This window comes from Ovis aries, chromosome 3 (assembly GCF_016772045.2).
Source record: "Ovis aries strain OAR_USU_Benz2616 breed Rambouillet chromosome 3, ARS-UI_Ramb_v3.0, whole genome shotgun sequence".
Classification (NCBI taxonomy): domain Eukaryota; kingdom Metazoa; phylum Chordata; class Mammalia; order Artiodactyla; family Bovidae; genus Ovis; species Ovis aries.
Genome location: NC_056056.1, coordinates 209531442 through 209558864, shown reverse-complemented (window position 1 = coordinate 209558864; position 27423 = coordinate 209531442). Strand labels below are relative to the sequence as shown.

Here is a 27423-nt window from a genome sequence, read left to right as displayed (position 1 = left end):
ATACCCAGGTGATCTCTGCTACTGGACCTCTACTACTGATGTCGTCATCTTCTCTTCTCTTCATCCTACCTTCCTTTTTCCTTTCTGACCCTCTCTTCCGATCACAACTTTCCTCTCACCTCAACCACCCCATGAAGCCAGAAGTCGAGCTATTAGGCTGCTGCTGCTGCTAAGTCACTTCAGTCGTGTCCGACTCTGTGCAATCCCATCGACGGCAGCCCACCAGGCTCCCCCGTCCCTGGGATTCTCCAGGCAAGAACACTGGAGTGGGTTGCCATTTCCTTCTCCAATGCATGAAAGTGAAAAGTGAAAGTGAAGTCGCTCAGTCGTGTCCGACCCTTAGCGACCCCATGGATTGCAGCCCACCAGTCTCCTCCGTCCATGGGATTCTCCAGGCAAGACTACAGGAGTGGGTTGCCATTTCCTTCTCCGAGCTATTAGGCAGGCAGCTTAGATCTAACTCTGAACAAGCCCGGACCTGCCGGAGACTAGGAGCCCCCCGTCATTTAGCGTCTAGCACCCGACCAACAATAAAGTTTTATTAAAACAGAGCAGGAAAAAAAGCCGCCCATCAGCCTTTCCTCAACAGCCAATCAGAGAGCAGAATGCCTGCGTCGCTCTCGGGAGCTTCACAGTCAGAGGCGAGGGCGGGGCATGTCGCGCCCGAAATCCTCCCCATAAGAGCGGAAGTACGGCCGGAAGCCAGCCATAGAGTTTAGGGGCTAGAGTGACCCTGCAGGGAGGTGGCAGGAAAAGCTGAGAACAGCTGCCGGAGGTGACGGAGCGGTGGCCCCGCCCGGTGCGCTGGAAGACGGAGCTTCCAGGTAGCGGGCCGCAGAGTCTGACCCAGAGTACGACGGGGTGGCCGGCGGGAGCCCACGGTCCCTCGGCGGCCTCTTTAAGGGAGGGGGCGGAGCCACGTGAAAGGATCGCTAGGGTGAGGTCACGTGGTGTGGGGCACCTGCGGGGCACAGTGGATATTTGGGGGAGCGTCGTCTTTGGGGTGAACACTATGTGACATCCCTTTCCCCACTGAGACTTGTGCTTTGGAGTTCCATGGGGTGCACGTGGTGGGATTTGGGGATAGGTTCAGACATGGGGGAGGTGGGCGTGACAACGCTGTATCAGCCAGGGTGCCATCGAAGTGGCTGATCTTAGGATTCCTAAGATACAAGGGTTACACTATGGTTACAAAGTGGCTCAGTGCTTCTGCAATCCAGCCCGTAGGCCTTGTGATTTCCAGCTTCCCCAGTTCAGAAACCTCCAGCTTCCCATCCTCTTTCCTTGCAGCTGCAGACTTCCTGAGCCCAGGTCCCCCCAGCTCAGCGCCAACATGAGTGCGGAGGTCAAGGTGACGGGGCAGAACCAGGAGCAGTTTCTGCTCCTGGCCAAGTCGGCCAAGGGGGCAGCGCTGGCCACACTCATCCACCAGGTGCTGGAGGCCCCTGGTGTCTACGTGTTTGGGGAACTGCTGGATATGCCTAATGTTAGAGAGGTGGGTTCCTGACCTGGATAGCTTCCAAGGAGGCTTGGGGCTAAAGACTAAGAATGGGTGGACAGGGCTCATTTTCAACCCGATAACCATTCAGCTGAATAAGAGCTTGTGATTCAGAATAGGAGACCTGATTCTAGCCTGTCTCCATCAATGTCATGGCTCTTAATCATATTACCTTGATTGTAGTATGTGTTATTTGCTCAGTGGTATCTGACTCATTGTGACCCCATGGACTGTAGCCCACCAGGCTCCTCTGTCCATGGTATTCTCCAGGTAAGGATACTGGCATAGGTTGCCATTTCCTACTCCAGGGGATCTTCCCCAGGAAGGGATCAAACCCGGGTCTCCTGCATTGCAGGCAGATTTTTTTTACTGTCTGAGCCACCAGGGAAGCCTGTTACCTTATCAGGTCACTTTTATTTTAGGACCTACATTTTCTTTTTAAAAACTGGACACGGGGGCTTCCCTGGTAGTCCGGTGGTTAAGACTCCACCTTCCAGTGCAGGCGGTGGAGGTTTGATCCCAGGTGGGGAAACTAAGATCCCACATGCCACATGGTATGGCCACAAAAACAAAACAAAATGGACCTGTTACTGCCCCTCAGTGTCGTAAAAATCAGGTGAGATTATGTGAAAGTGTAAAGTCTGGTACAAATAGAAGGAATGAATGTGAAATTGTCATGACCGGTAAATTCGCTTAAGTTAGCTAAGGTAGAAGTTATCTTTTTCTTCAAGACGCACAATAATATGCTAGGAACACAGGGGAGAGAACTGTTCCCACAGAAGTGATAGAATTAAGAGTTTGAAGTCCAGAGTGAGTAGATTACCAAGATGTATGGCACTAGCCAAAGTTCTGAGATACTCTGACAGTGGTAGGTGGGTGAACTCTGAGTAAATTTTTTGAGGGCCAGTGATTGAGTCAATGCAGTTAACCTTTTGGGATCCTTCTTGTCCAAAGAAAACTGGCTGCCTTCTTTCCCTGCTTTCCTCTGCAGTGGAATCAAAGAGAATCAAGGGGAAGGAAAAGAGGTAGGTTTGGGGTGCCTGTTTAGCATTCTTCTAGTCATCTGGAAATACCAGAAGAGTACAAACCACGGGGCTCCCCTTTTGAAACATACATTCCAGTTGTGCAGATAAGATGAATGGATATCCATGTATAAATCACTTATTTAGCAAGTATTTATCAGCAAAGCCAAGTACATGCACATTTTCTGCTAGATCTGAGTGGGATAGCAGGAACTAGGCTGTAATCTTGTTGAAAAGAAAGACCTTGTTAGGTAACAGCATCAGGTGGGCTTTGATGGACTAAGTGGGTGATCAGTGGTAGGAGGAGAGGAGGCCTGGGTGGACTGGCTTGAGTGATTCATGCTCCCAGCTGAGGCCAGTGTGAGGCAGAGGCACCTCCCAATGCCGGCCCAGATCCTGCAGCTGTCCAGGGAGTGAGGCCAAGGCAGAAGTCCTTGGTGAATTGGCGAGTACAGCAGACTCCCTAAAGGTATTCAAATTCAGAAATACTAGATATACTCTAAGGATGAAACAACACAGTTTGTAATGTCCGGGGGGTGTGCGTGTGTGTGAAATGTGTTAGATAACTAAACACTACGAAAGTTTTTGACTTTAGGGTAGGAATTGGGAGGCAGATGGAGGAAGAGGGTGTTGTGGGTCTGGGGGACAGACTCCGCAAAGGCCTGGAGGTGAAAATGAGGCTTCCTTGGGGAGAGCAATCCGAGACGCAGAGAATTCCTTTCGATGAGCTGGGAGAGCTAATGTTGGAGGGGAGAGCTGGGCCTGGAGATTGGAGTTCAAACAGGCAGGGTCTGGAGGGTGGAGAGAGAGGCCCTTCCTGTCATCGCTTCTCTTCCCTCGTGTTTCCGCAGCTGGCTGAGAGCGACTTCGCTTCCACGTTCCGGCTGCTCACAGTGTTTGCTTACGGGACGTATGCTGACTACTTAGGTAACCGGAGGGGTTGGAGCTCTGAAGACTGGAGGTGGGAGAAGGGCAATTTACAGAGGGACTTATAAGACATTCCTGGGGTACCTGACTTAGATCCCTTGGGTCAGGGTCAGAGTCAAGACCTGAATTGGCATGGAAAACTAAAAAAGAAAAAAGGAGGCTAGGACTTCCCACAAAAGTGCAAATCAGGATTTCCTACACTTTATTTTTTTCTAGCCGAAGCCCGGAATCTTCCCCCACTCACAGAGGCTCAAAAGAATAAGCTTCGACACCTATCGGTCGTCACCTTGGCTGCCAAAGTCAAGGTGAGTGACAGTCCCTACCGGGTCCTGAGTCACAGAACACCTTTCTGTATGTCCCTTCTCGAGGGTCCATCGGAAGGGAACGGTCACCGTGTTGCTTCTTCTTGCCCCCCTCAACGATCCTCCAGGTCCCACATCTGAACTCCATTACCTTCGGCCTTTGGGGCTGAATATGATTCTGGAAGTTTTCTCTTTTGCTTTTCGACCAACTCAGGTTCTAAGTAAAACACCTTTTGCGTTTGGATTCAGGATAGCAACACGGATGCTGCTGGCTGTGTCCTTCAACAGCCCCCTCCTCCCCTAAGATCCTGCAAGCTGTACCATGTGACCAAAAAGAAAGAAGTCTATAACCCAGAAGTGTTACACATTTGTATTCACTGTTGGGTCCTGTTTTTTGACTATCCCCCCTCCCATCTGCATCTCCCAGTTGTTACCTCACTCTCCTCCGTCATGCTTACGGTTTTACTTAAATCAGGCTGTCTCCTGTGAGATGCCTCTTTGGAAGTAGATGGAGGAGCTCCAGACCTCCCCCACACCATATCCTCCCGTGATGTCAGGCGGGTTCTTTACCACTAGTGCCACCTGGGAAGTCCAAGAGGGTGTATGTCTTTTATTTAAGATTCTTACCGTGTTATTTCTCAGGTGGGAATACTTGTTATTTATGTTACCTTAGAACCAGCCTCTTAGAGGAGGTGATCAGGAGTAGGAGTGGAGGGTGGGCAGGGGGGTGGAGAGAAGGGGATCTTGGAAGCCGTCTCTGCCACGGTCCCACACAAACCCCACTGCCCTGGGGCCCCAGTGTATCCCCTATGCAGTGCTGCTGGAGGCGCTAGCCCTGCGCAACGTGAGGCAGCTAGAAGACCTGGTCATTGAGGCCGTGTACGCCGACGTGCTACGCGGCTCCCTGGACCAGCGCCACCAGCGGCTGGAGGTCGACTACAGCATTGGGCGGGACATCCAGCGCCAGGACCTCAGCGCCATTGCCCGGACCCTGCAGGAGTGGTGAGACCCCAGAAGGGAGGGGTGCTTTTGGAGAGGGAGGAGGGCTGGGCAGGGCAGAGGATGAGACTTCGGAAGGGAAGGAGGAGGGGTGGGGGCCAGAGGGAGAAGCATGCCTGGAGTACCTGGTGCGGGCGGAAGTGGTAACCTTGAGTGGTAGTCTCCTGGCTAGTGGGTCACCCGTCTCAGGCTGGATGCAGCTCCCCCGATCTGTGACAAGCACTGTCCACAGACCACTGGCCTCCCCCACGTCTGTTTTCTCTGTGTTCTTGTCTGACTTCAGTTTGTTAACGTGCCTTCCTTTTTTCCTCTGTAACCTTTCCCACCCTGTTTCTGTTTTAGCTCCTACTCCTATTTTGGGGGGGCTTCCAAGGCAGGTAAAGAACCTGTCTGCAATATAGGAGACCCAGGTTCAGTCCCTGGATTGGGAAGATCCCCTGGAGAAAGACATGGCAACCCACTCCAGTATTCTTGCCTGGAGAATCCCATGGACAGAGGAGCCTGGTGGGCTATAGTTCATAGGGTCGCAAAGACTCTGACATGACTGAGTGACTAACACTTGCCCTCTCCTGTCTTGCGCATCACTCTAGGCACTGCCTATCTCCTCCCTGAGTGTCCTTCTGTCCTGGGAATTTTGTCACAGGCGGTCCCCAGGTGCCCTGGCGAAGCTTCTAGCTCAGACAGGGTTCCGGACACCAGGACCGAGGGGTCTTCCTGAGTCTTTTTCTCGTGAATCTGTGGTCAGCGCCCTCCCATGCTGACCGCCTCCCCACCAATTCCCACAGGTGTTTGGGCTGTGAGGTGGTCCTGTCAGGCATTGAGGAGCAGGTGAGCCGGGCCAACCAGCACAAGGAGCAGCAGCTGGGCCTGAAGCAGCAGATCGAGAGTGAGGTGAGCGGTTGGGGGGCCAGCCGGCCAGACCCAGCTCCTCCTCCGGCCTGGGCCACTTGTCCTGGGCAGAAGGGTTTGGACGGCGGCGGTGGAGACAGACCAGGTGGGCAGGGATGGTCAGGGTCTGGAACCTTCCTTGTTTCCCCCCATTCCTTTCCTCTGGGTAGGTCGCCAACCTGAAGAAAACCATTAAGGTTACAACAGCCGCAGCAGCCGCGGCCACATCTCAGGACCCAGAGCAGCACCTGACTGAGCTGAGGGAGCCGGCCCCAGGCACCAACCAGCGCCAGCCCAGCAAGAAAGCCTCCAAGGGCAAGGGGTGAGGGGGTGTGGGGGGCCACTCGAGTCCAGGCTGCCTGCTCCTGCCTCCCTCATCCCTTCAGATGCTTGTGGGGGTCAGGAATGGGGGGTTGCAGTGCCTAGCAGTTCCCTACAGCACCCCCTGTCTCTCTTTCCACCTTGCCAGGCTCCGAGGGAGCGCCAAGATTTGGTCCAAGTCGAACTGAAAGGACTGTCATTTCTTCTCGGGATATGGGGTGCTCACTGCCCACCTGCCCGCCTCGTAGGAGTCCTCAGCCTTCCTGTGCCCCTGGCCAGCTGATAATCTAGGTTCCTGACCCCTAGCCCTGCCGGCTCCCATCCCTGCTCCCCCACCCCGTAGCATAGGCCGCACCTTCCCCAGGGATGAGGGAAGTACAAGTCATGGTTTTGTTGGTACTTTTTGTTTCACATGACTTTCTTACGTGTTCCATTGTCCCCTCCTCCTCCTCGTCACACTCTTCGCCTTGTTTCTTTAGGACCCAGCATCTGCCCCCATTCACTACATACCACTGTCCCCAGCATAACCCCCCAAGTTCCTTTCCTACCACCCACGCCTTGCATGCCTCTCCCCGCCTGCCCCCACCCCCCCACCCCCAGCCTGTTAAGGCAGCATCCAAAGAGCCATAGGGCTCCCACCTTTATTCCCACGCCAAGAGCTCTGGGAGCCAGCCTGCCATTCTAGGAGTCGCTGGACACTTGCAGCCTAGAATCTTGTCCCTCTGCAGCCGTTCCCATCCTCTCTCCCCCCGTCGGGTCCTGGGAGCACTGCTGCCCCAGTGACCCCAGAGCCTCAAGCCAGCTGTTCTCAAGCTGTCATGAGATGGTTCTTTCTTGGCCCTGGCTGTCCTTGAAAGCCTGACGGCCATCCTGGAAGGATTTATACTTCCTCTTGTAAGTTTGGTGGGGAACGGGAGGGGATGTAGATTGTATAAAAAGAGTATATATACATATATCTATATGTAACATGACACACAAATAAATCTATGAGAAGTCTATCTACAAACTATCTCACCAGCCCTGCAGGGGGTGTCTTCTGTCTTTGGTATTTGTGGACGCAAAGAAGGCTCGTTTCCAGCCCACTCTAAAGCAAAGTGCCAGAAAAACAAGAGAACCAGGTACTATGCCGAAGCCTACTGGGTGCCTGGAGACCTAGATCCTAGGCCGTTGGACTTTGAACAGGTTGTTCAGTATGTCGGCATTCATTCAGGAGCCGAGGGCGCTTGCTGAGCACCAGCGTGTGCTTGGCTGGAGATGCAAAATGATGGTCACTGTCCCTGCTCTCAGGGAACTCCGAGTTCAGCCTGTTTACATCCACCTCATAGAATTGTAGGGGAAGGGTTGATAGTAAACTTTGATTTTTGCATCAAAACCCCATAGGAGGGCTTCCCTGGTGGCTCAGTGGTAGAGAATCCGCCTGCCAGTGCAGGAGACACAAGTTTGATCCCTGATTGGGCAGATCCCAAAGGCCGCAGAGTGGCTAAGCCCGTGCACCGCAGCTACCGACTCCATGCTCTAGAGCCCGGGAGCTGCAACTGCTGAGCCTACGTGCCACAACTACTGGAGCCTGTGCACCCTAGCACCCGCGCTCTACAACAAGAGGAGCCGCCACAATGAGAAGCCCACACACCACAACTAGAGTAGCCCCCAAAAGCCTGAGCAACAGTGAGGACCCAGCACAGCCGAAAATAAAGCAAATCACACAGGACTTTTAGGTCTCGGTAAGAAGCCACAGTTGGACTCCTGTCCCCTGTCCATGGCAGAGCATTCGAGAGGTGTGCTGAGAGGTTTGGTCCCCTTGGCTCAGTGCTCTGCTGTGCACACCCTAAACTTGGGGTGCTCTAGTGTAAGGGACAGTTGCTCTCCCACTTGCATGAGAGGCAGTTGCCTCCTGAGGGTCCCAGTGTTGACCGAGCTGCTTTCCCTAGCTTGTGCTGTCCTCTAGGGGGAGACTATCGTTTGCTGCTGCTGCTGCTGAGTCGTTTACTGATCTTAAAGTATCAGTTGAAATAGAATTGGAAGTAGGGGTGGATCCTGAGTGGTTAAAAGTGGACTGGGTGAGTCTGTTGTCTTGAGGGGCAGTGGAGACTTACTGAGACCAGTCCAGTGAGCCCTGTTGTCGCAGTTGACGCTCTTGGCCTCTCATTTTAGCTTTGGTCTAGACTAGCTGCTTGTTCAGTTGCTAAGTTGACTCTGTGACCCCATACCCTGTAGCACACCAAGCTCCCCTGTCCTTCACTATCTCCCAGAGTTTGCTCAAACTCATATCCACTCAGTCAGTGATGCCATCCAACCATTTCATCCTCTGTATTCCCCCCTTCTCCTGTCCTCAATCTTTCCCCACATTAGGGTAAACTTTTCCAGTGAGTTGGCTCTTCACATCAGGTAGCCAAAGTATTGGAGCCTATTGAGACTTTCGCATCTTGATTCAAGTCTTTACCTTTGAAATAAATCCCTTTTTCCTCCCACACTGTCCATTTCTGTAGAAGTCGCTAACTCCTGGTGTTTCGAGCTTGTGTCCTCTCCCTCTGCCCATACCCCACTTTTTCCTTGAACTTTAATATCTCGTTTTCCGGTAAGCTGCCTCCAGCTCTGACTCCATAACTGCCCTGATCCCTGCAGTTCCAACCTTCAGTGAGTGGCTCCAGGGTCTGATGTGGGTGGTCTTGGCCTGCCAGGTCCTATACCCAGAGGGAGAAGGGGCCATTCACAGCCTCAGGGACATGCAAATGCAGTTTGTCTTTGACTTACAAAGACGGAGCACTTGCCTCCCAAGGCTTGGATATGGGGGAGTGAATTATTGTGGACTGTTTTGACCATGGGATTGGTTCAGAATTTATGGATTCCCACGTGGCAGTAGTGGTAAAGAGCCTGCCTGCCAATGCAGGAGATGCAAGAGACGCAGGTTCAATCCCTGGGTTAGGAAGATCCCCTGGAGGTGGAAATGGCAACCCACTCCAGTATTCTTACCTGGAAAATCCTACGGACAGAGGAGCCTGGTGGGATACAATCCATAGGATCACAGAGTCGAACAGGACTGAAGTGACTAGCACATTAGAGATTCCATGTATAACAAAGCCTGGGGTTCCAGGAAAATTCTCCCAGCTGAAAATTCTCATCACTTGTACATTCTCACATGATGCTCCCAACTCGATGGCAACCCTAGCTAGAGGAGCTTAGGGCTGGGCCACTGTGATAGGAGGAGAAAGAGAACTGCATGCGAATTCAGAGTTCACACACATGAAACAGGTAACTTTGAGAAGGTTAAGCCAAGGTCTCTGGATAAAAAAGTGCATTTGGACGGGGGTGCACCTTCTACACAGAAAGCAAAGACAATGTCTCCAGTCATTATTTGATGTGCGTGCGTGCATGCGTCCTCAGTTGTGTCCAACTCTTTATGACCCTGTGGACTGTAGCCCACCAGCCTCCTCTGTCCATGGAATTCTCCAGGCAAGAATACTGGAGTGGGTTGCCATTTCCTTCTCCAAGGGATCTTCCTGACCCAGGTCTCCCAGATTCCTCTTCTCAGACCCGTGTCTCTTGCATCTCGTGCATTGGCAAGCAGATGCTTTACCACTGGCACCACCTGGGAAGCCCATATTTGATGAGATCCTACTAAAGAGAAAGAAATTCTCTGCTTAGGTGTATCTTCCAACATGAGTGGAGAGACAGTAGTTTAGAGGGGCATGTCTAGGCAGTGAGTGAGTTCTCTGTTGCTGTGTAACAAATTACCCTGAAACCTAGTGGCTTAAAACAACACATAGTTATTATCTCGGTTTCTTCCGCCCGGAAATCTGCACAACTCAGCACTACAGTTTTCTGCTGAGTTTTCAGGGTCGCTTCCAAGGCTACCGCAGGGTGTGAGTGAGGGTGTCTCAGCTCAGGGTTCCAGTGGGTGGGACTTAACTTCCAGGCATAGCCAGTGATTGTCAGCAGGATTCCCTGCCTCTGGGTTGTCAGGCTGAGGTCCTCACTCCTTGGCTGACTATAGGTCAGAGGCTGCCCCCTTCGTCAGAGCGAGAGCCAGAGACCACCCAGCAAGGTGAAAGCCCAGTCTTCTGTAACCTAATTGGGGAGGAAACATCCTGTCATTTGCCAGTCACCAGGTCCAGCCTAGTGATCGATCGTTAGAAGGCAAGGATCTTTGGAAGGTGTGTCAGAGGTGTCCTACCACAAGCAGTTTTTTTGGTCCATCAGCATCAGAATCATCAGGGCAGCTTTTGAAAATGCGTATTGCTGGACCCCACTCACACCCCAGTTCCTACTGAATTCGGATCTCTGTGGTTGGACTGGAAAATGGGACTTCACTGCCCGTTGACTCAGCTCGGAGCTGTGATGGCCCATTTATGTAAGCAGACTTGTCCAGATTAGTGCCACCTTGGATCAGCCGAACAGGCTTTGACCATTGGGCCTTGGAGGACGGATGGGGAGGCCAGGGGCACCATCTGGGAGAGAAAAATGAGCAAATGTGAAACTCTTGAGTACAGAACCTGTCTGCTCTCTGAGATTCTTAACTATATGCTTACATAATTAAGTTCGTGGTAAGTGCTAAGAAGTATAGGGTGACACGAAAGCCCTTACCAGAGAATCTACTTCTCATCTCGGGTCAGGGAAGCCTCCTGCGAGGATGTGACCTTTAAATTGAAACTAGATACCCAAGTAGCAGTTAACCTGATAAAGATAGGGGAGGATGAGCATTCTGAGTGGGAGGAATCGTGGGAAGAAGGCCTAGAGCTGGAAAGTTTTCTTCCTGTGACCTGCTTTGGCTCCCTAAAGTGAAATGTATTGTTTGGGGGACAGGACAGGGAATATAGTTCTATGCTTCTACTAATTGTTCATGTATCCAATCAACTAATAAATATATCTTGACTGAAAAATCTGAAATAATACAAATCATAATGCATATATTATACTTCTGGGCATTGGGATTTTGGGTGACTTTCATCTTTTTGCCCATCTCTATTTTCCAATCTTTCTATGATAATTGCTAATGAAAAATATTATTTATTATTAAGTACTATTAGTAATATTTATTAAGCACTTACTGTGATCAAGCACTCTTAGTGCTTTATGGACATAAACTCATCTAATACAACAACCTTCTGAGGTTAATATCACTACCATCCACTTCTAAAGATGACGGACATGGTACAGAGAAGTCGTCTTAACCTGCCTAGGGTCACACAGATTGTAAGCGGAGTAGACTCACCCCACCCTGTCTGACAGTCCTGGACAGAACGCACAGAGCAGTTATCTGAGATCTGTGGTGAAGAGTAGACAAAGCAGGGAAGTCCCTGGTGGTCCAATGGTTGGGACCCATGTGCTTTCCCTGCTAAGGACCTGGGGTTCGATCCCTGGGACCTGGGATCCTGCAAGCCACACAGTACAACCAGAAAAACTCAAAATGCAAACAAGCAAACAAGAAGTAAATGGTAGTTGGGAGAAAGACACCAGAATTCAAAGTTCCACTAAAGCAGTGGTGAGTTTTCCTTTCCCCCCACTCCTCCAGTATCACCCGGAATGAACTCAAAGGCTGCGCAAACCTAGAAGTGCACATCTGGTGTGAGCTGAAAGGCTCCCCTTGGAGCCCTCTGCTGCAGGTCTTAAGAAAGGGGCTCTGACAGTGGGGGGAAGTCCCCTCTTTCTTTCGCCTCTCCCCTCCAGCCCCACTGGACACCAGGGTGGCGGTAGCCAGTGACGGCAACGGTAGTTGGGCAGACACTGCAAACTCTGGGAAGGAGAGCCCTTCTCTCTGACCACTGGAACTGTGGGCACAAAACTGTGGAGCAAATCTGCGCTTCTTTTTCCTTTCTCTCTTCTCTTATTGCTTGACTCAGACACAGTAAGAAATGTCCCGCAGAGGGACTTCCCTGGTGGTCCAGCAGCTAAGACCCCCCAATACAGAAGGGCCCAAGTTTGATCCCTGGACAGGGAACTAGATCCTATATGCTGCAACTAAACATCCAAGCACCACAACTAAGACATGGCTCAGCTAAATGTTAAAAAAAAAATGTCCAGCAGAGCAGAGAAACTAAAACTCTGAATTTTGGGCCAGAGGATTGGAAAGAAAAGCTCCAGAGAACCAGAAAGTACTAGGAGATCACAGAAAGAGAAATCCAGAGAGCAGCCCAGATAGCTCTGTGCAAACTCCTGGGCTCACCTCTGAACTGGGCAAGGATAAATCTGAGCCTGAACAGCTTACCTGAAGCCTTGTGAGCTGAGCTATAGGATGGGCCACTGTCCAGGTCTGACTGGCCACTGGGTGGCACACATGTAGGACTGATCCAAATAGCACTGCAAACTGAAAATTAAATTGACCTTGGAACCACAGTGCAAAAAAGGGCAGGTTGCTGCCTGACTCTAACCTGATTGGTCACTTGCTGAAACAGAGGATATTCTCTTTAGTATTTTCATAAGACTCAGAGTCTTGAAACTGTATTCAAACTTTCAGGGTATGATCTGAAATTACTCAGCATACAAAGAGATCTCTAGGAAAAGCCAGAGATGACAGAGTTTTTGGAAGGCAAAGACTCCAAAACAGTATAACTGTACTGGAAGAAGAAAGGGAGAATGCTCTTGAAACAAATAAAAATATATAAATTAAAAGTTTCAGCAAAGAAGTAAAAGGTACAAAGAAGAAGTAAATGGAGATTTTAGAACCAAAAAATAGGAATAACCAAAATAAAATATTTGCTGGATAGGTTTTAATAGCAGAATGAAGATGACAGACAAAAGCATGAGTTTGAAGGTAGATCAATATAAGTTATGCAATTTGGGGGAATTCACTAGTGGTCCAGTGGTTAAGACTTGAGCTTTCACTGCCAGCGCCTGGGTTCAATCCCTGATCAGGGAACAAACATCCCACAAGCCGAGCGGCACAGCCAAAAAAAAAAAAAATTATGAAATCTAAACAACAGATAAAAAAAAAACAAAAACAACAAAAAAATGACCAGAGCCTCAGGGCCTGTCAAACAATGTTAAAAGGTCTAACATTTGTGTCAACAGATTCTCAGAAGGTGAGGTGAAAAATACAGAACAGAAAAATTATTACAATGGAAAATAATTTAAAAAATAATATGTGTATATGTGTAACTGAATCACCTTGCTGTGCACCTGAAACATTGTAAGTCAACTATAGTTCAATAAAATATATATATTAAGGAAAAAAAGAAATCGTAGCTAAAAATGTCCCAAATTTGGCAAAAGATAAACATCAGTTCAGTTCAGTTCAGTTGCTCAGTCGTTTCTGACTCTTTGCGACCCCATGGACTACAGCCAGGCCTCACTGTCCACAACCAACTTGCGGAGTTTACTCAGACTCACGTCCATCGAATCGGTGATGCCATCCAATCATCTCATCCTCTGTTGTCCCCTTCCCTTTCCGCCTTCAATCTTTCCCGGCGTCAGGGTCTTTGCAAAGGAGTCAGATTTTTGCATCAGGTAGCTAAAGATTGGAGTTTCAGCTTCAGCATCAGTCCTTCCAATGAATATTCAGGACTGATTTCCTTTAGGATTCATTGGTTGGACGTTCTTGCTGTCCAAGGGACTCTCAAGAGTCTTCTCCAACACCACAGTTCAAAAGTATCAATTCTTCGGTGCTCAGCTTTCCTTATAGTCCAACTCTCACATCCATACTTGACTACTGGAAAAACCATAGTTTTGGCTAGATGGACCTTTGTTGGCAAAGTAATGTCTCTGCTTTTTAATATGCTGTCTACATTGGTCATAACTTTTTTTAAAGGAGTAATCGTCTTTTAATTTCTTGGCTGCAGTCACCATCTGCAGTGATTTTGGAGCCCCCCAAAATAAAGTCTGTCACTGTTTCCATTGTTTCCCCATCTATTTGCCATGAAGTGATGGGACCAGATGCCATGATCTTAGGTTTTTGAATGTTGGGCTTTAAGCCAACTTTTTCACTCTCCTCTTTCATTTTCATCAAGAGGCTCTTTTTTTCTTCTTTGCTTTCTGCCGTAAGGGTGGTGTCATCTGCATATCTGAGGTTATTGTTATTTCTCCCAGTAATCTTGATTCCAGCTTGTGCTTCCTCCAGCCCAGCATTTCTCATGATGTACTCTGCATATAAGTTAAATAAGCAGGGTGACAAGATACAGCCTCGACATACTCCTTTCCCTATTTGGAACCAGTCTGTTGTTCCATGTCCAGTTCTAACTGTTGCTTTCTGACCTGCATACAGATTTCTCAAGAGCCAGGTCAGGTGATCTGGTATTCCCATCTCTTTCAGAATTTTCCAGTTTGTTGTGATCCACACAGTCAAAAAAGGCTTTGATGTAGTCAATAAAGCAGAAGTAGATGTTTTTCTGGAACTCTCTTGCTTTTTTGATGATCCAGTGGATGTTGGCAATTTGATCTCTGGTTCCTCTGCCTTTTCTAAAACCAGCTTGAACACCAGGAAGTTCACGGTTCACGTACTGTCGAAGCCTGGCTTGGAGAATTTTGAGCATTACTTTACTAGCATGTGAGATAAGCGCAATTGTGCGGTAATTTGAGCATTCTTTGGCATTGCCTTTCTTTGGGACTGGAATGAAAACTGACCCTTCCCAGTCCTGTGGCCACTGCCAAGTTTTCCAAATTTGCTGGCATATTGAGTGCAGCACTTTCACAGCATCATATTATAAGATTTGAAATAGCTCTACTGGAACTCCATCACCTCTACTAGCTTTGTTCGTAGTGATGCTTCCTAAGGCCCACTTGATTTCTCATTCCAGGATGTCTGGCTCTAGGTGAGTGATCACACCATCGTGATTATCTGGGTCGTGAAAATCTTTTTTGTACAGTTCTTCTGTGTATTCTTGCCACCTCTTCTTAATATCTTCTGCTTCTGTTAGGTTCATACCATTTCCATCCTTTATTGTGCTCATCTTTGCATGAAATGTTCCCTTGGTATCTATAATTTTCTTGAAGAGATCTCTAGTCTTTCCCGTTCTGCTGTTTTCCTCTGTTTCTTTGCACTGATCACTGAGGAAGGCTTTCTTATCTTTCCTTGCTATTCTTTGGAACTCTGCATTCAAATGTGTATATCTTTCCTTTTCTCCTTTGCCTTTAGCTTCTCTTCTTTTCGCAGCTATTTGTATGCCCTCTTCAGACTTTGCCTTTTTGCATTTCTTTTTCATGGGGATGGTCTTGATCCCTGCCTTCTGTACAATGTCATGAAACTCTGTCCATAGTTCTTCAGGCACTCTGTCTATGAGATTAATCCTTTGAATCTATTTGTCACTTCCATTGTATAATCATAAGGGATTTCATTTAGGTCATACCTGAATGGTCTAGTGGTTTTTCTTACTTTCTTCAAAGATAAACATACAGACTCAAGAAACTTGGTGAGAGCAAACAGGATACACTCAAAGAAATCCATATCCAGACTCATCATAATCAAATTGCTAAAAATTAAAAACAGAAAAACACTCTGAGGCCATTCAGAGAAAGACAATGCATTTCATATACAAAAACATATATCAAAAACAATGACTCAGATTACAGAAGATTTTTCATGAGCAGCTACAGAAGCCAGAATAAAGTGGAACAATGCTTAAAATGCTGAAAGGACACTGTCAACTCAGAATTCTGTACCCAGTGAAAATATCACTCAGGAATGAATGTGGAATAAAGACATTCTTGGTTGGAGGAAAAGTATGAGAGCTTGTTACCATCAGATCTACTGTAAAAGAAATGCTAAAGGATGGTCTTGAGACAGAGGAGAAATAACAGAAGAGACGTAAGATGTCAAGAATAAAGGAAGAGGTGCTTCCCTAGTGATCCGGTGGTTAAGAATTTATGCTTCCACTGCCTGGGGTCAATCCCTGTTCAGGGAACTAGGTCCCATATGCCGCAACTAAGGCCCAGTGCAGCTAACTAAATGAACAAATATTACAAGAAAAAAAAAAGTAAAAGGATGGGAATAGAAGTACCATGCAAATACTAATCAAAAGAAAGATGAAGTGGCTGTAGTAATATCAGACAAATTAACTTTAGAGCAAAGAAAATTACCAGGGATGAAGAACAATGATAAAAAGTTGTTTTCCAAGAAGACATAATTCAAAATGTCTCTGTGTCTAACTACAGAGCTTCAAACTACATGAAACAGAAACTGATATATATCAAGCAGAAAATGGACAAGTCTACAGTTACAGCAAAACAAAAAAAAAAGTCAAAACTGCTCTCCCAGTAATCAATGGAACAAGTAAACAAAATCAGTGAATATATAGCCGTATATGGCAACCCACTCCAGTACTCTTGCCTGGGAAATCCCAAGGAAGGAGCCTGGTAGGCTACAGTCCATGGGGTTGCAAAGACTCAGACACGACTGAGCAACTTCACTTCATAGAACTGAATGATGCCATCAAACACCAGGGACTAATTAAAATTTCTAGAACACTCCCACAAGATAGTATAATACACTTTTTTTCTCCAAGTGCACACAGAACATTTACCAAGATAGATTATATCCTGGGTCATAAAATTAACAAATTTAAAAGGTCATACAAAGTATATGTTCTGAGCATAATATAATTAAAACTAGAAATCAGTAACAGAAAGATAAAAAGGAAGTTGCCAAACACTTGGAAATTAAACAACACACTTCTAAACCCAGAGTCCAAAGGTAGCCTCAAAAGAAATTAGGAAATATTGTGAACTTAACAAAAAGGAAAATATAAAATATTAAAAATATGTATAATCACTAAAGTAGTGATTATAGGAAAAATTAGAGTATCAAATGCTTGCGTTAGAAAGGTCTAAAGTCAACAATCTGTACTTCTCTACCTTGAGAAGGTACATAAAGATGAGCAAAGGCAAGTAGGAGGAAAACCCAAGAGCAGAAAATAATGAATATGAAAACAAACAAAAAAAATCAATGAAACAAACATTGATTCTTTGAAATGATCAATAAAATTGATAAACCTCTAGCCATACTAAACAAAAAGAAAAGAAAGTACAGATAACCAATATCAGAATAAAAGGAGATATCACTGCACACCCCACAAAGATTAAAGGTTAGTAAGGGAACTCTACAAATAATTCTACACACAAATCCAACAGCTTTGATGAATGAGACCAACTCTGAAAGTCACAAGTTACCAAAACACAACCAAGAAGAGAGATGTAAATACAAATGTACAACCAGAAGACTTTCAGAAAATAGCAGAAGAAAATCTTAGTCAGATACCAAGAGTTCAGCAAAGTGTTCCTGGATATGACACCAAAATCATGATTCATAAAAGAAAAAAAAAAAAGTGAGAAGCTGGACTTCATCAAAATTTAGAATTTTGCTTTGAAAAAGACAACACCAAAAAGAGGAAAAAACAAATTACAGAATGGGAGCAAGTACTTGTAAATCCCTATCTAACAAAAGACTTCTAACTAGAATACATAAGGAAAGCTTGAAACTCAATAGTAAGAAAATAACCCAATTTTGGAAAAAGATCTGAAAGCCTTAGACTCTTCATCAAAGAGGTTATAATGATGACAAACAAGCACATGAAAGGATGTTCAACACCATTAATCACCAGGGAAATACAAATTAAAACCATGGTGAGATGTTTATAGATGTTTCACTGTGCACAAAAGAATACCCACACACCTAATAGAATGGGTAAAATAAAATAGAAACTGACAATACCAACTACTGGCAAGGATACAAAGCAACTGGAACTCTTCTTACATGGCTGGTGGGGTTGCAAAATGGTCCAGCCACTCTGGGAAACAGTCTGGCATTTTCTCACAAAGTTAAATATGCACTTGCCTGTGACCTAGAAATCCCATGCCATTTCACTCCTAAAGAAACTAAGACATGTTCACACACGTGTACATGGTTTTTTATGGCAGTTCTATTCATAATTGCCAAAAACTGGAAACAACTGGAATGTTCTTTGACAGATGAATGAATGAACAAACTATAAACACACAGTGAAACAGTACTTGGCAGTAGGAAGGAGTGAACTATTAATACACAGAACAACATGAGTGCATCTAAAAGGCTTTATGCTGAGGATAAGAGTCACTCTCTAAAGGTTACATGGCATAGCGACACCTTTATTGCTGGTTTGGTTCCAGAGTGAGTCAGATGATTTTTTTGGTTTCCCAATGCACATAAAAATTATGTTTTCACCATACTATAGTCTATTATATGTGCACTGGCATTATGTCTAAAAATTAGTTAATTTTAAAATGCTTTATTTTAAAATGCTTCATACCTTAATTTAGAAATGCTTCATCCTTAATTTAAAATGCTTCACCGCTAAAAAATCATCAGGGCCTTCAGCAAGTCATAACATCAAAGGTCACTGATCGAGGTCTTCCCAGGCGGTCCAGTGGTTAAAACTTCACCTCCCAATGCAGGGGATGGTGAGTTTGACCCCTGGTCGGGAACTAAGATCCCGCATGACTCTTGGCCAAAAAACCAAAACATAAAGAAAAAACAGTATTGTCACAAGTTCAATAAACACTTAAAAAAGCTCACTGGCCACAGATCACCTTTGCAAATATAATGATAATGAAAGAGTTTGAATGTCACCAGAATTACCTTCTCCAGTGGCTCAGCAGTAAAGAATCCATTTGCAGTGCAGGAGCCAGAGGGGACATGTGCTCCATCCCTGGGTCAGGAAGATCCCTTGGAGGAGGGCATGCTCCACTCCAGTATTCTTGCCTAGAGAATCCCATGGACAGAGACACCTGGCAGGCTACAGTCCATAGGATCGCAAAGAGCTGGGCACACTGAAGCGACAGCATGGCATAGAGACATGAAGTGAACAAAATCTGTTGGAAAAAATGGTACCAATGGCCTTGCTCAGTGATGGGCTTCCACAAATGTTCAATTTGTTAAAAAAAAAAAAAAACACACACAAAAACAGAATCTGCGAAGTAAATAAAGCAAAGCACAATAAAACAACGTATGCCTGTGTATCATTTCATTATATGACATTCTGGAAATGGTACATTTGTACCAATGATGAAACACATCAGTGGTTGCCAAGGGTTAGGACTGGGGGAAGGGGGTGGCCACAAAGGAGTAGCAGAAGAGGGTTTGGGGTGACAGAACTTTCTTTAGAAATATCTATGTATGTATTTATTTGACTGGGCCGGGTCTTAGTTGCAGCCTTCAGGATCTTTGAACTCTTAGTTGCAGCCTGTGGGATCTAGTTCTCTGACCAGGGATTGAACCCAGGGCCCCTGCAAATGGAAGCTTGGAGTCTTAACCACTGGACCACCAGGGAATAATTCCCTGTGAGGGAATTATTTTGATCCTGATAGTGGTGGTGCTTCCATAAGTCTGCACGTGTTCAAACTCATAGAATCCATGCACAGAAATTTTATTGTATGTTAAAAAACATTGAAAAAAAAGCACAAATAAACCAGACATACTGGGCCACTGGCATCCATCATTTTAAACACTATGCTTTGACTTGGGTAAATGTTATACATTTGAAATTAAAAAAAAAAAAAAAAAGGAATGTTCTATTTAAAGGACCACCATGTGGAATCATGCCACACAGCACGTTAGTATGGTTTGTGTCTATCTGGACTTTGAGTCCTGGCTCTTGAGTTCTGCTAGGTAGCTGCATGGGGTTCAACAAGTCACCTGTTACCTAAGCAGTGAAACAGGAGCAGGGGTTTGGAGGGCATCTATAATTGTTGCTAGGCTGCACTGGAATCCTCTTCAACCTTGAGATTCTGCTTTAGTGAGTCTGGGGTGGTGGTTCTGATCAGCTGCCCCTTTCCAGAGAAGGTGATCTCAAAGGTCTTCAACTCCACAGCTGTTACTTATATCATATACTGGCTTTGCTTGGAATTAAGGTCTATCTGTGCCACCTTCCCTGTGGATTGGGAATTGCCCCCACTCCAAATCTAGGCTAAGTTCAGCAGCGGTTTTCTTAGACTCTAGATTTGTTTTCTTTGTTTTTTCTTTTTAAAATATAAGACTTTTAAAATAATTTTATAGGGCTCCCCAGATGGCGTGAGTGTAAAGAAACTGCCTGCCAAGGCAGGAGATGAAAGAGAAGCAGGTTCGATCCCTGGGTTGGGAAGATGCCCTAAAGGAGGGCATGGCAACCCACCCCAGTATTCTTGCCTTGAGAATCCCATGGGCGGAGGAGCCTGGTAGGCTACAGTCCATGGGGTTGCAAAGAGTCAGACACAACTGAAATGACTTAGCACACATTTATTTATTTTTGGCTGTGTTGGGTCTTAGTCGCTGTGAGGGCCTTTTTTCTCTAGATGGGGTGGTCAGGGGCTACTCTCCAGTGGCAGTGTGGAGGCTTCTCATCCCAGTGGCTTCTCTTGTTGTGGAATAAGGGCTCTAGGACGCTTGGGCTTCAGTAGTTGCGGTTTCCAGGCTCTAGAGTGCAGGCTCAGAAGTTGTGGTGCACGGGCTTATTTGATCCACAGCATGTGGGATCTTCCAGAACTAGGGATTGAACGTGTGTCCTGCATTGTCAGGCGGATTCTCTACCACTGAGCCACCAGGGAAGCCCTAGCTCTGTTTTCTTTCATTAAACCATTTCCCACATCAGTGTCACCTTGACCTTTCCCCTGGTATTTCTGCTCCTCCTTTTAGAGACTCAACCCCACTCCACGCCCCTTTCTCACACCCGTTTCTCTTCCATCCGCAGATGTCCTAGCCTCAGACCTTCAGACGCTCGGTCGGTCTCCATCTGGAGAAAACTGACATCTCGGGGATAATTGTTCAGACCCTGCACACGATCTAGGTGGCAGGTAACAGAGCAGATGAGGAGAATGGGCTGGATGCTGGGAGAAACCAGTGATTTAGTGGTGTCTAACTCTTTGCGACCCCCTGGACTGTAGCCCACCAGGCTCCTCTGTCCATGGGATTCTCTAGGCAAGAATACTGGAGTGAGTTGCCATTTCCTTCTCCAAGGGATCTTCCTGACCCAGAGATTGAACCCGGGTCTCCTGTACTGCAGACAGATTCTGTACTGTCTGAGCCACCAGATGGTGGACCAAAGGTTCAGGACAGGGGCAGGGTCACAGGGACAAAATCAGGCGTCTGTCTCACGCACTGAGTCAAACGCATCCTCTGTACTCATGCACCCCACTCTCATAATTCTGAGTTATGAAATCTGTGTCCCCACTGCCAACAGGGCCTGGAAAAAGGCCCATTTTACAAAGCAGGACACCAACTCTGAGAGGTAAATACTCTTCCCCCGGGCTTGCTCCTGCTGGTCTGTACTCCTAATTTCACCCCTTTCTCTAATTCATAGTCTCCCACCAAGTCTCAGACTCTCCCACCCTGTCATTTTCTCAGGTGGGGGAAATCGTCCAAGTGAGTCTGGCCACGTCCTCTGGACACCTGGCAGGTCGAGGCTGGGTCACGGCGATTGAGCCATTTCAAAGAGCTGACCCAGAAATGGAGCATCAGCATTCCTCCTGCGTGCTTTCCTGCTCCCTGACCCTCACCTGCCATGGCAGACAGGTAAGTGCCAGGGGGCTGGTTTTAGGGCATTTCATTCAACTTTGCTAGTGCCTAGTTGCCCACCATGTATCTTAGCTGAAGAATACCATCACGGGCCTTGCAAATATGAGCTGGGTTTGCAAGGTGGTCATCACCCAGGAGCTGGGAGCAGGGGTGAAAATTGATTTATTCATGTGTCTGAAGCCAGGACCCAAACAGCAATGCTTGTGAAACCCTGGATGACTCACCTGGATGGAAACCAGGGCAACCCTTGGCCTGCTCCAGCCCCCACTCAGAACTGCGCCCAAGAGCATGGGCACTGGAGCTGGAATCCAGGTTGAGAGGTTGGGCTTGAGCTGCAGCCTGAGACGTTGGAGTGAGAAGGGACACCCACAAATGCAGTCCAGGGAAGGGAGGTCTTGCCCAAGGCAACATGACTGGGCTGGTGGCAGAGCTGAGCTGGGGAGCCTGGGGGCTCCTTCTACACTCCCATGCTTTTTCACCTGCAGCCTCCTCAGGAGATTGACGACAATTCCTCCACTCCCAGAGGAAGAAACTAGGGGCAATCTGGACAGGGCACAGGTTACACTGCAAGTTGAGGACGGGGGGACGCTGTGAGCTCCAATTCAGCATCCCAGGTGGAGATGAATTCACTCCTGTTTGACTTCTGGGATTTCTGGATTCTTTTCATCACTGGTTGGTTCCTTTGACCCTGGAAGTGCATGTCAGTGGCTGGGTGACTAAGACTTAGTACCTGATCTGAACAGGACGTCAGTGCTTGGTTGCTGACGAGCTCACCTTTGTCTGCTCGTTGTGTGTCTGGATAAATCCGCTTGAATCTGTTTGCCTGTCAAGGGCATGGGAAAATCTCCTTCCCAGAAAGGACCCGGTGCTGTTTTTACCTTTGACTTATCAACTGAAAAGGGCAGCAATGCTTATAAAGCAGAAACCACTCTCAGACTCTCACAGGCACTCTCCATCACTGGTGAGTTCCCGGGAGGGACAGCGTGACCCATTTGCTGAGCCAGGTCAAGCAGGAGCGAATGTCTTAAGAAATTAGAGCTCCTCAAGCTGGTCCAGAGCTGCTCAGGTTCCAGGCTAATTTTCTTCCCTGGGCTCAAATTCTCAACAATTGGGGCTGGAGGTTTTGAAGAATGTTGCTGCCTCGAGTTCCTCCCGTTTGAAGACTGGAACAGGGTCCTTCCTGCTCGTACCCCAAGTGTTCCTGCCCACAGTCCAGGCAAGAAATGCCCAAGGGACAAGGGGTGGAAAACTTGTTGGACACCTACAGGTATGCTCTGCCACACCCTCAAAAGCGAGGAAGCCTGCAGGACAGTCGCCGTCAGTCTCACCCCTAACCTAGCCACATGCATTGCTGCTTCTCATGAAGCACTGACAACTCCACTGCAGGACCACTGCGGTGCTGGGCTTGAACGAGTTAAGAAGGCCACACACGGAGACAGAGGGAAGGTAAGGCGACTAGAGAAGGAAATGGCAACCCACTCCAGTATTCTTGCCTGGAAAACAGTTCATGGGGTCGCAAAGAGTTGAACACGACTCAGCAACTAAACACAAGGTAACTAGGAGACAGGAGGGTTGAAACTGAACATGGAAGAGATCAACAAAGCCAGACACAGCACCATAAATCAACTATACTTCAATAAAATACATTAAAAGAAAAAAAAAGTAAAGCCAGATGCCTACTTGGTCTTTTTTCCATTCTCCTTTATTTCATAAACACCTAGTTACAAGTTGCACAAATCAAAAAATAAAGGCAGAGAGGGTGTGGGGAAGACCTTTGTGATGTGAAGCGGGTTGGAAGGGAGAAAGGGCTGGGGACAGGTCCTCTCCCTCCACACACAGCCCTGGACAAGGGCTGTGGCCCCTACAGTAGGGGATCCGAGGAGGAGGTGGGCAGAGAGCCAGGGTCGCTGGGGCCCCTAAACCCAGAGCTCACCCTCAAAGCCCCATCAATGCATGGCAGGAGTAGAACAAGGAAGGGAAGGAGATTCAGAGATGGAGTAGCAAAGTGAAAAATCAAGTCATCCTCGTAAAGATTAAAGAAGGAAAGGAAAAGGGGCAGTGAAAGGTTCTCCCTGAGACCCCCAGGGAGGGGCTGGGGCCAGCTTGCCTGTTAATTTAATATTAAATTGGGAGTGGGAGTTGAAGAGGAAAAGTTATCTCAGGGGATGACATCTCAGCCTCTCAGCTTGTACCTGGGATGGGAAACAGAAACACACAAATTAAAAGGAAGACAGGATACAGAAGCCAGGAGTTCTGTCTTTCTCTACCAATTAGAACTTCTACTTGGGGGCTTCCCTGGTGGTCCAGTGGCTAGGACTCTGTGTTCCCAGTGCAGGGGGGCCTGGTGTCATCGCTGGTTGAGGAACTAGATCCCACAGGCCACAACCTAAGACCTGGTGCAGCCAAAATAAATAAACATTAAGGGACTTCCCTGGTGGTCCAGTGGGTAAGACTCTGCGCTCCCAATGCAGGAGACCTGGGTTTGATCTCTGGTCAGAGAATTAGATCCCACATGCTACAACTAAAACTTGGTAACAGCCAAAATTTAAAAATTAAAAAAAAAAAAACAAAAAAACAACCTCTTCTACCATCCAAGGTGGTGGTTGCTGGGTACCTAGGCTGCTTCTGCCTCAAGGCTGAGTGACGCTCACATAGTACACGCCTCACCCTCTCCTGTCCCTGTCCGCCCCATGGTACTTACAAGAGATACAAGAGAGGCCGAGGGCCCAGGGCCCTCACCAGTCGTAGCGGCGCGACTGTCGGGATGGGGAGTCCTCGGGTCCCTGTATAGCCAGGCGGGGAGGCCCCTCAGCCCTTCGTCCTCCACCCCCGGAAGCCTCGTGCCTCCGAAATTCCAGAGGGCGCTGCTGCCGGAATCGGGAAGTCTCCCTCCGCCACTCGTCATCAAAGGCCGCGGCCTCACCTGAAGAGGACACGGAGACCACACAGGGCACCTGAGTACCACCCCACTTGCTAGGCAGACCCGTGCCCGATGCAGGCTTGAGCCACAGGCTCTTGAGACCAAAACCCAAGGCTGAAAGGCCTTGGGGAAGGGAGGCGGGGGGAAGGGAGAGGGGAAGTTGGATTCATCATGGTTGCCTGAAGCCACGAACAGGAAATCAGGAATGGATACTTAGTTAAGGAGCATAATCCCATACACACCGTTTTTAATAAATGTTGGCTGATTTGAAAGAAATAAAAATGAGAAAGGAAGACACTGACGGAATAGGGTAGATTACTATCAATATCTGACTTAGGTGACAAGAGTTTGCCCTCCCCGGTGAGGCCATCTCCTGCACTGACTTAGCCCTAAGCTGACAAAGAGGCCCCGAGTAAGTAAAGAACATGGAGCTCATCCACAATGTTGCCCAAGACACACGTACAGAGCCAGGGAGCATGCATGAGGGCTCAGTCCTGACTCTTTGTGACCCCGTGGACTGTAGCCCACCAGGCTCCTCTGTCCATGGGATTTTCCAGGCAAGAATACTGGAGTGGGTTGCCATTTCCTTCTCCAGGGGATCTTCCCAACCTAGGAATCGAAGCAGGGAGAAAATGCTGCCATTTCTCAGCTCACGAGACGGGGGGCTAGGAGCTGGTGGCAGGAAGCCGGCAGGCTGGAGCCAGAAGGGGGCTTACTCTCGTCCAGGTTGATATAGTCCTGCCGCTCCTCCTGGTCCCCCGTGCGATGGTTTCGGGAGCGCTGGAGGATGTGAGCCCGGTCCCGGATGTGATGCCCAATGGACATCTGCTCCAGCCCGCTGTCGGAGTCGCGCACGGTCCGCCGGGTCTCCCGGATCTGGGGGAGGCGGAGCGCCACATGCTCAGTGGATCCTTCCAAACCTAACTACGCCAGGCTGGAAACACTTTGAAAGGAGCCAGCCAGGCCACCCGACCGTGCCTCCCTGGGATAGAAGGAGCCCTCCAACTCACCCCGCCTGGGGCCGAGCGCATCTCCGACGTCTCTTGGTAGACCTTGGGGGCCCCGTCGCCGGTGTTGGAGTAGGAGATGACAGTGGAGGAGGAGAAGGTCTGGCAATTGCCTCCGGCTGTCATGTGCTCCTGGGGAGGGAAGGGAACTGCACGGCTGAGTGGGCAGGGCCTGGATTCCGGAGCAGGGATCCCTCCCTGCAGCCCCGGAGCAAACGTGAGGACTCACCATCACCCCCTCAATCCCTCTGAGTCCAACAATAAGCCAGGCAGATCTGGAGAGGCCGAGCCTTAACTGCCCATTTCATGAGATGCCTGCCGCTGCTTCCTACTCAGGACCCCTGCGCTCTCCGGGTCTGGCCCTCTTATCTAGCCTGCAGGCCTCTGTGAGCACAGCCTTCCCCACTCCCACCTCCAGGGACTCGCCAGGGGAGGCGGGACACAAGACCCTCACCATGTTGCCGATCATGTCGTTCATCATCCCAAACATGTCCATGAAGCCGCCTGACTGGAGCAGAAAGGAAACCGAGTCAGGTGGTCGAATTCAGGCTCCCACAGGCCACCTGGCTACATGGTCCCTCTCTCCCCTTCCTTCACATCTGGCAGTGGCTCTTCCTCATTCCTCTTGAGCAGGAGCAGAACAAGTGTGCCTCTCTGCGCTTCTCTTCCCACCCACCCCGCCCTCCTCCTCAGGCTCTGTGGCTACTAGGATCCCATCTTCTTCTTGCCTGCCTGACCTATTTCCTCCTACTTTTAGGAAGCAAGTCTGTGTTACTGGAGTCTAACCTATAAAGTGGTTGTTTCTGAAGCTGTAGAAAAATCTCCTATACATCTCTAGTTGGCCCTCCAACAGCACCTCCCTCCTCAAAAGAAGACATCTTGCCAGGCAATTATATCTCCCTAATGGGGATGACTCCTAGAAGCACAGGAGTCAGTAAGTTAGCGTCATCAGCTCACAGGACTCAGCACACAGCAGGCCCGGAGATCTGTGAGCACATGACGACTCTAGGGTTACCCATTAGTCTATATTTCAGAGAGGCAAATTTGGAACTAATATCTAAGGGTTACAGAGCAAGTTTGAAATGGAAGGATGCAGGGAGATGAAGACTTACCATTCCCAGCATTCCAAAAGGGGAGACAGCCCCAGCCTACAGGAACATGTCAGGAATAGAAATTAGAGGCCACATGCGACCTCACCCTCCCAAACCAAGCCCATGGCCTCCCTTGCTTTTTTCCATCCTTCTCTCAAAGGAGCATCGCAAAGCCTGTCTTCCACACCCTTTTCCCCACTCCTAGAAGGCACGCCACTTGCTAAGTCAGCCAGCATGCAAGAAAAATGAAGCACTGCATTAACCACCCTCCCACCACAGTCTCAGGTCTGTGGCAGCACCATTACCTGCATCCTGCGGCTGGCAGGCCGGGTCCCTGGCAGATTGCCATCTGTGATGCTGAGGAAGGGGCTATATCCAAACCCCCCTGACAACATCCGGTTCATGTGCTGACGGTGAATGGCAAAGGGGTCCCTGTGCAGGGAGAGTACAGAGCAGGTGGCAGAAGGGGCAGCGGTGAGCACCTCCCTCCTCCCCCAAGCCCCAAAGAAAAGAGCCATAGGGAACCAGTGGCACAGACATCCCCTCCAAGTCTAAGCTGGAGCTTAGAGTGGCCACCCAGGTGTGATCCGAGCCTGCAACAGGAGCCCAGGTGTCTGTCTCAACTACTCAGAGACTAAGTGGACCGATGTGTGCTCTGGAGCAAGAGGGGGAGGGGATACTCACATCAGGAACATGGGGTCCTCGGGCTCCACGTCCCTCATGAAGCGGAACATCCTGATTTCAGCTCCAGGGAGCTCCACGCTGTGAAGATGTGGAGGCTCAAAGGTTGGAAGGGGCCAGGCTTTTTGCACACCCCTCAGGGCAGGGACTCTCAGAGCGTGGTCCCTTCCAAACACTGTAACTGGCCCCCAAACTCCAGGGAGACCCTTCTCCAGGTGTTCAACATCAGCCTCTAGGGAGAGCAGAGCTCTTCAACCCTCTCTCCGAAGGAGGACCGTGGAAAATTTTCCCGAGCCTGTTTTCTGCCTCCCCCACTCAG

At 48.4% G+C, this 27423-nt stretch overlaps 2 protein-coding genes across 4 annotated transcripts in view; one reads left to right on the top strand and one right to left on the bottom strand.

Moving 5' to 3' along the window:
• Positions 1-708: 708 nt before the first annotated feature.
• On the top strand, positions 709-6966 carry COPS7A (COP9 signalosome subunit 7A). Of its 3 annotated transcripts, none has more exons than XM_012175510.5 (8): positions 709-824; positions 1291-1495; positions 3372-3447; positions 3664-3752; positions 4549-4751; positions 5534-5639; positions 5807-5958; positions 6106-6966. In XM_012175510.5, exons 2-8 carry the CDS (start codon positions 1334-1336, stop codon positions 6143-6145), a joined length of 828 nt encoding a protein of 275 aa, XP_012030900.1. In that variant the 5' UTR covers positions 709-824; positions 1291-1333; the 3' UTR covers positions 6146-6966. The 3 variants fall into 3 exon arrangements, with proteins under 3 accessions (XP_012030900.1, XP_004006977.1, XP_042104147.1); XM_004006928.5 differs by having other exon boundaries at positions 709-937; XM_042248213.1 differs by lacking the exon at positions 709-824 and adding an exon at positions 913-1003.
• A 16123-nt stretch (positions 6967-23089) lies between these two features.
• Positions 23090-27423, bottom strand: part of MLF2 (myeloid leukemia factor 2) — a 4892-nt gene continuing 558 nt past the window's right edge. The window contains exons 2-9 of the mRNA XM_027967942.2: positions 27108-27185; positions 26729-26855; positions 26445-26480; positions 25787-25840; positions 25336-25464; positions 25042-25201; positions 24107-24328; positions 23090-23597 (exon numbers count right to left, since the gene is read on the bottom strand). Coding sequence (XP_027823743.1) covers positions 24141-24328; positions 25042-25201; positions 25336-25464; positions 25787-25840; positions 26445-26480; positions 26729-26855; positions 27108-27157 — 744 coding nt within the window. The 5' untranslated portion in view covers positions 27158-27185 and the 3' untranslated portion in view covers positions 23090-23597; positions 24107-24140. The remainder of the gene's footprint in view (positions 23598-24106; positions 24329-25041; positions 25202-25335; positions 25465-25786; positions 25841-26444; positions 26481-26728; positions 26856-27107; positions 27186-27423) is intronic.

Bases quoted from the DNA above. Each gene is read 5' to 3' on its own strand.
- COPS7A (XM_012175510.5), top strand. From the start codon at position 1,334: ATGAGTGCGGAGGTCAAGGTGACGGGGCAGAACCAGGAGCAGTTTCTG. The intron at 3,753-4,548 runs GTGAGTGACAGT...CTGGGGCCCCAG, and splicing joins CCTTGGCTGCCAAAGTCAAG to TGTATCCCCTATGCAGTGCT. The intron at 4,752-5,533 runs GTGAGACCCCAG...CAATTCCCACAG, and splicing joins GCCCGGACCCTGCAGGAGTG to GTGTTTGGGCTGTGAGGTGG.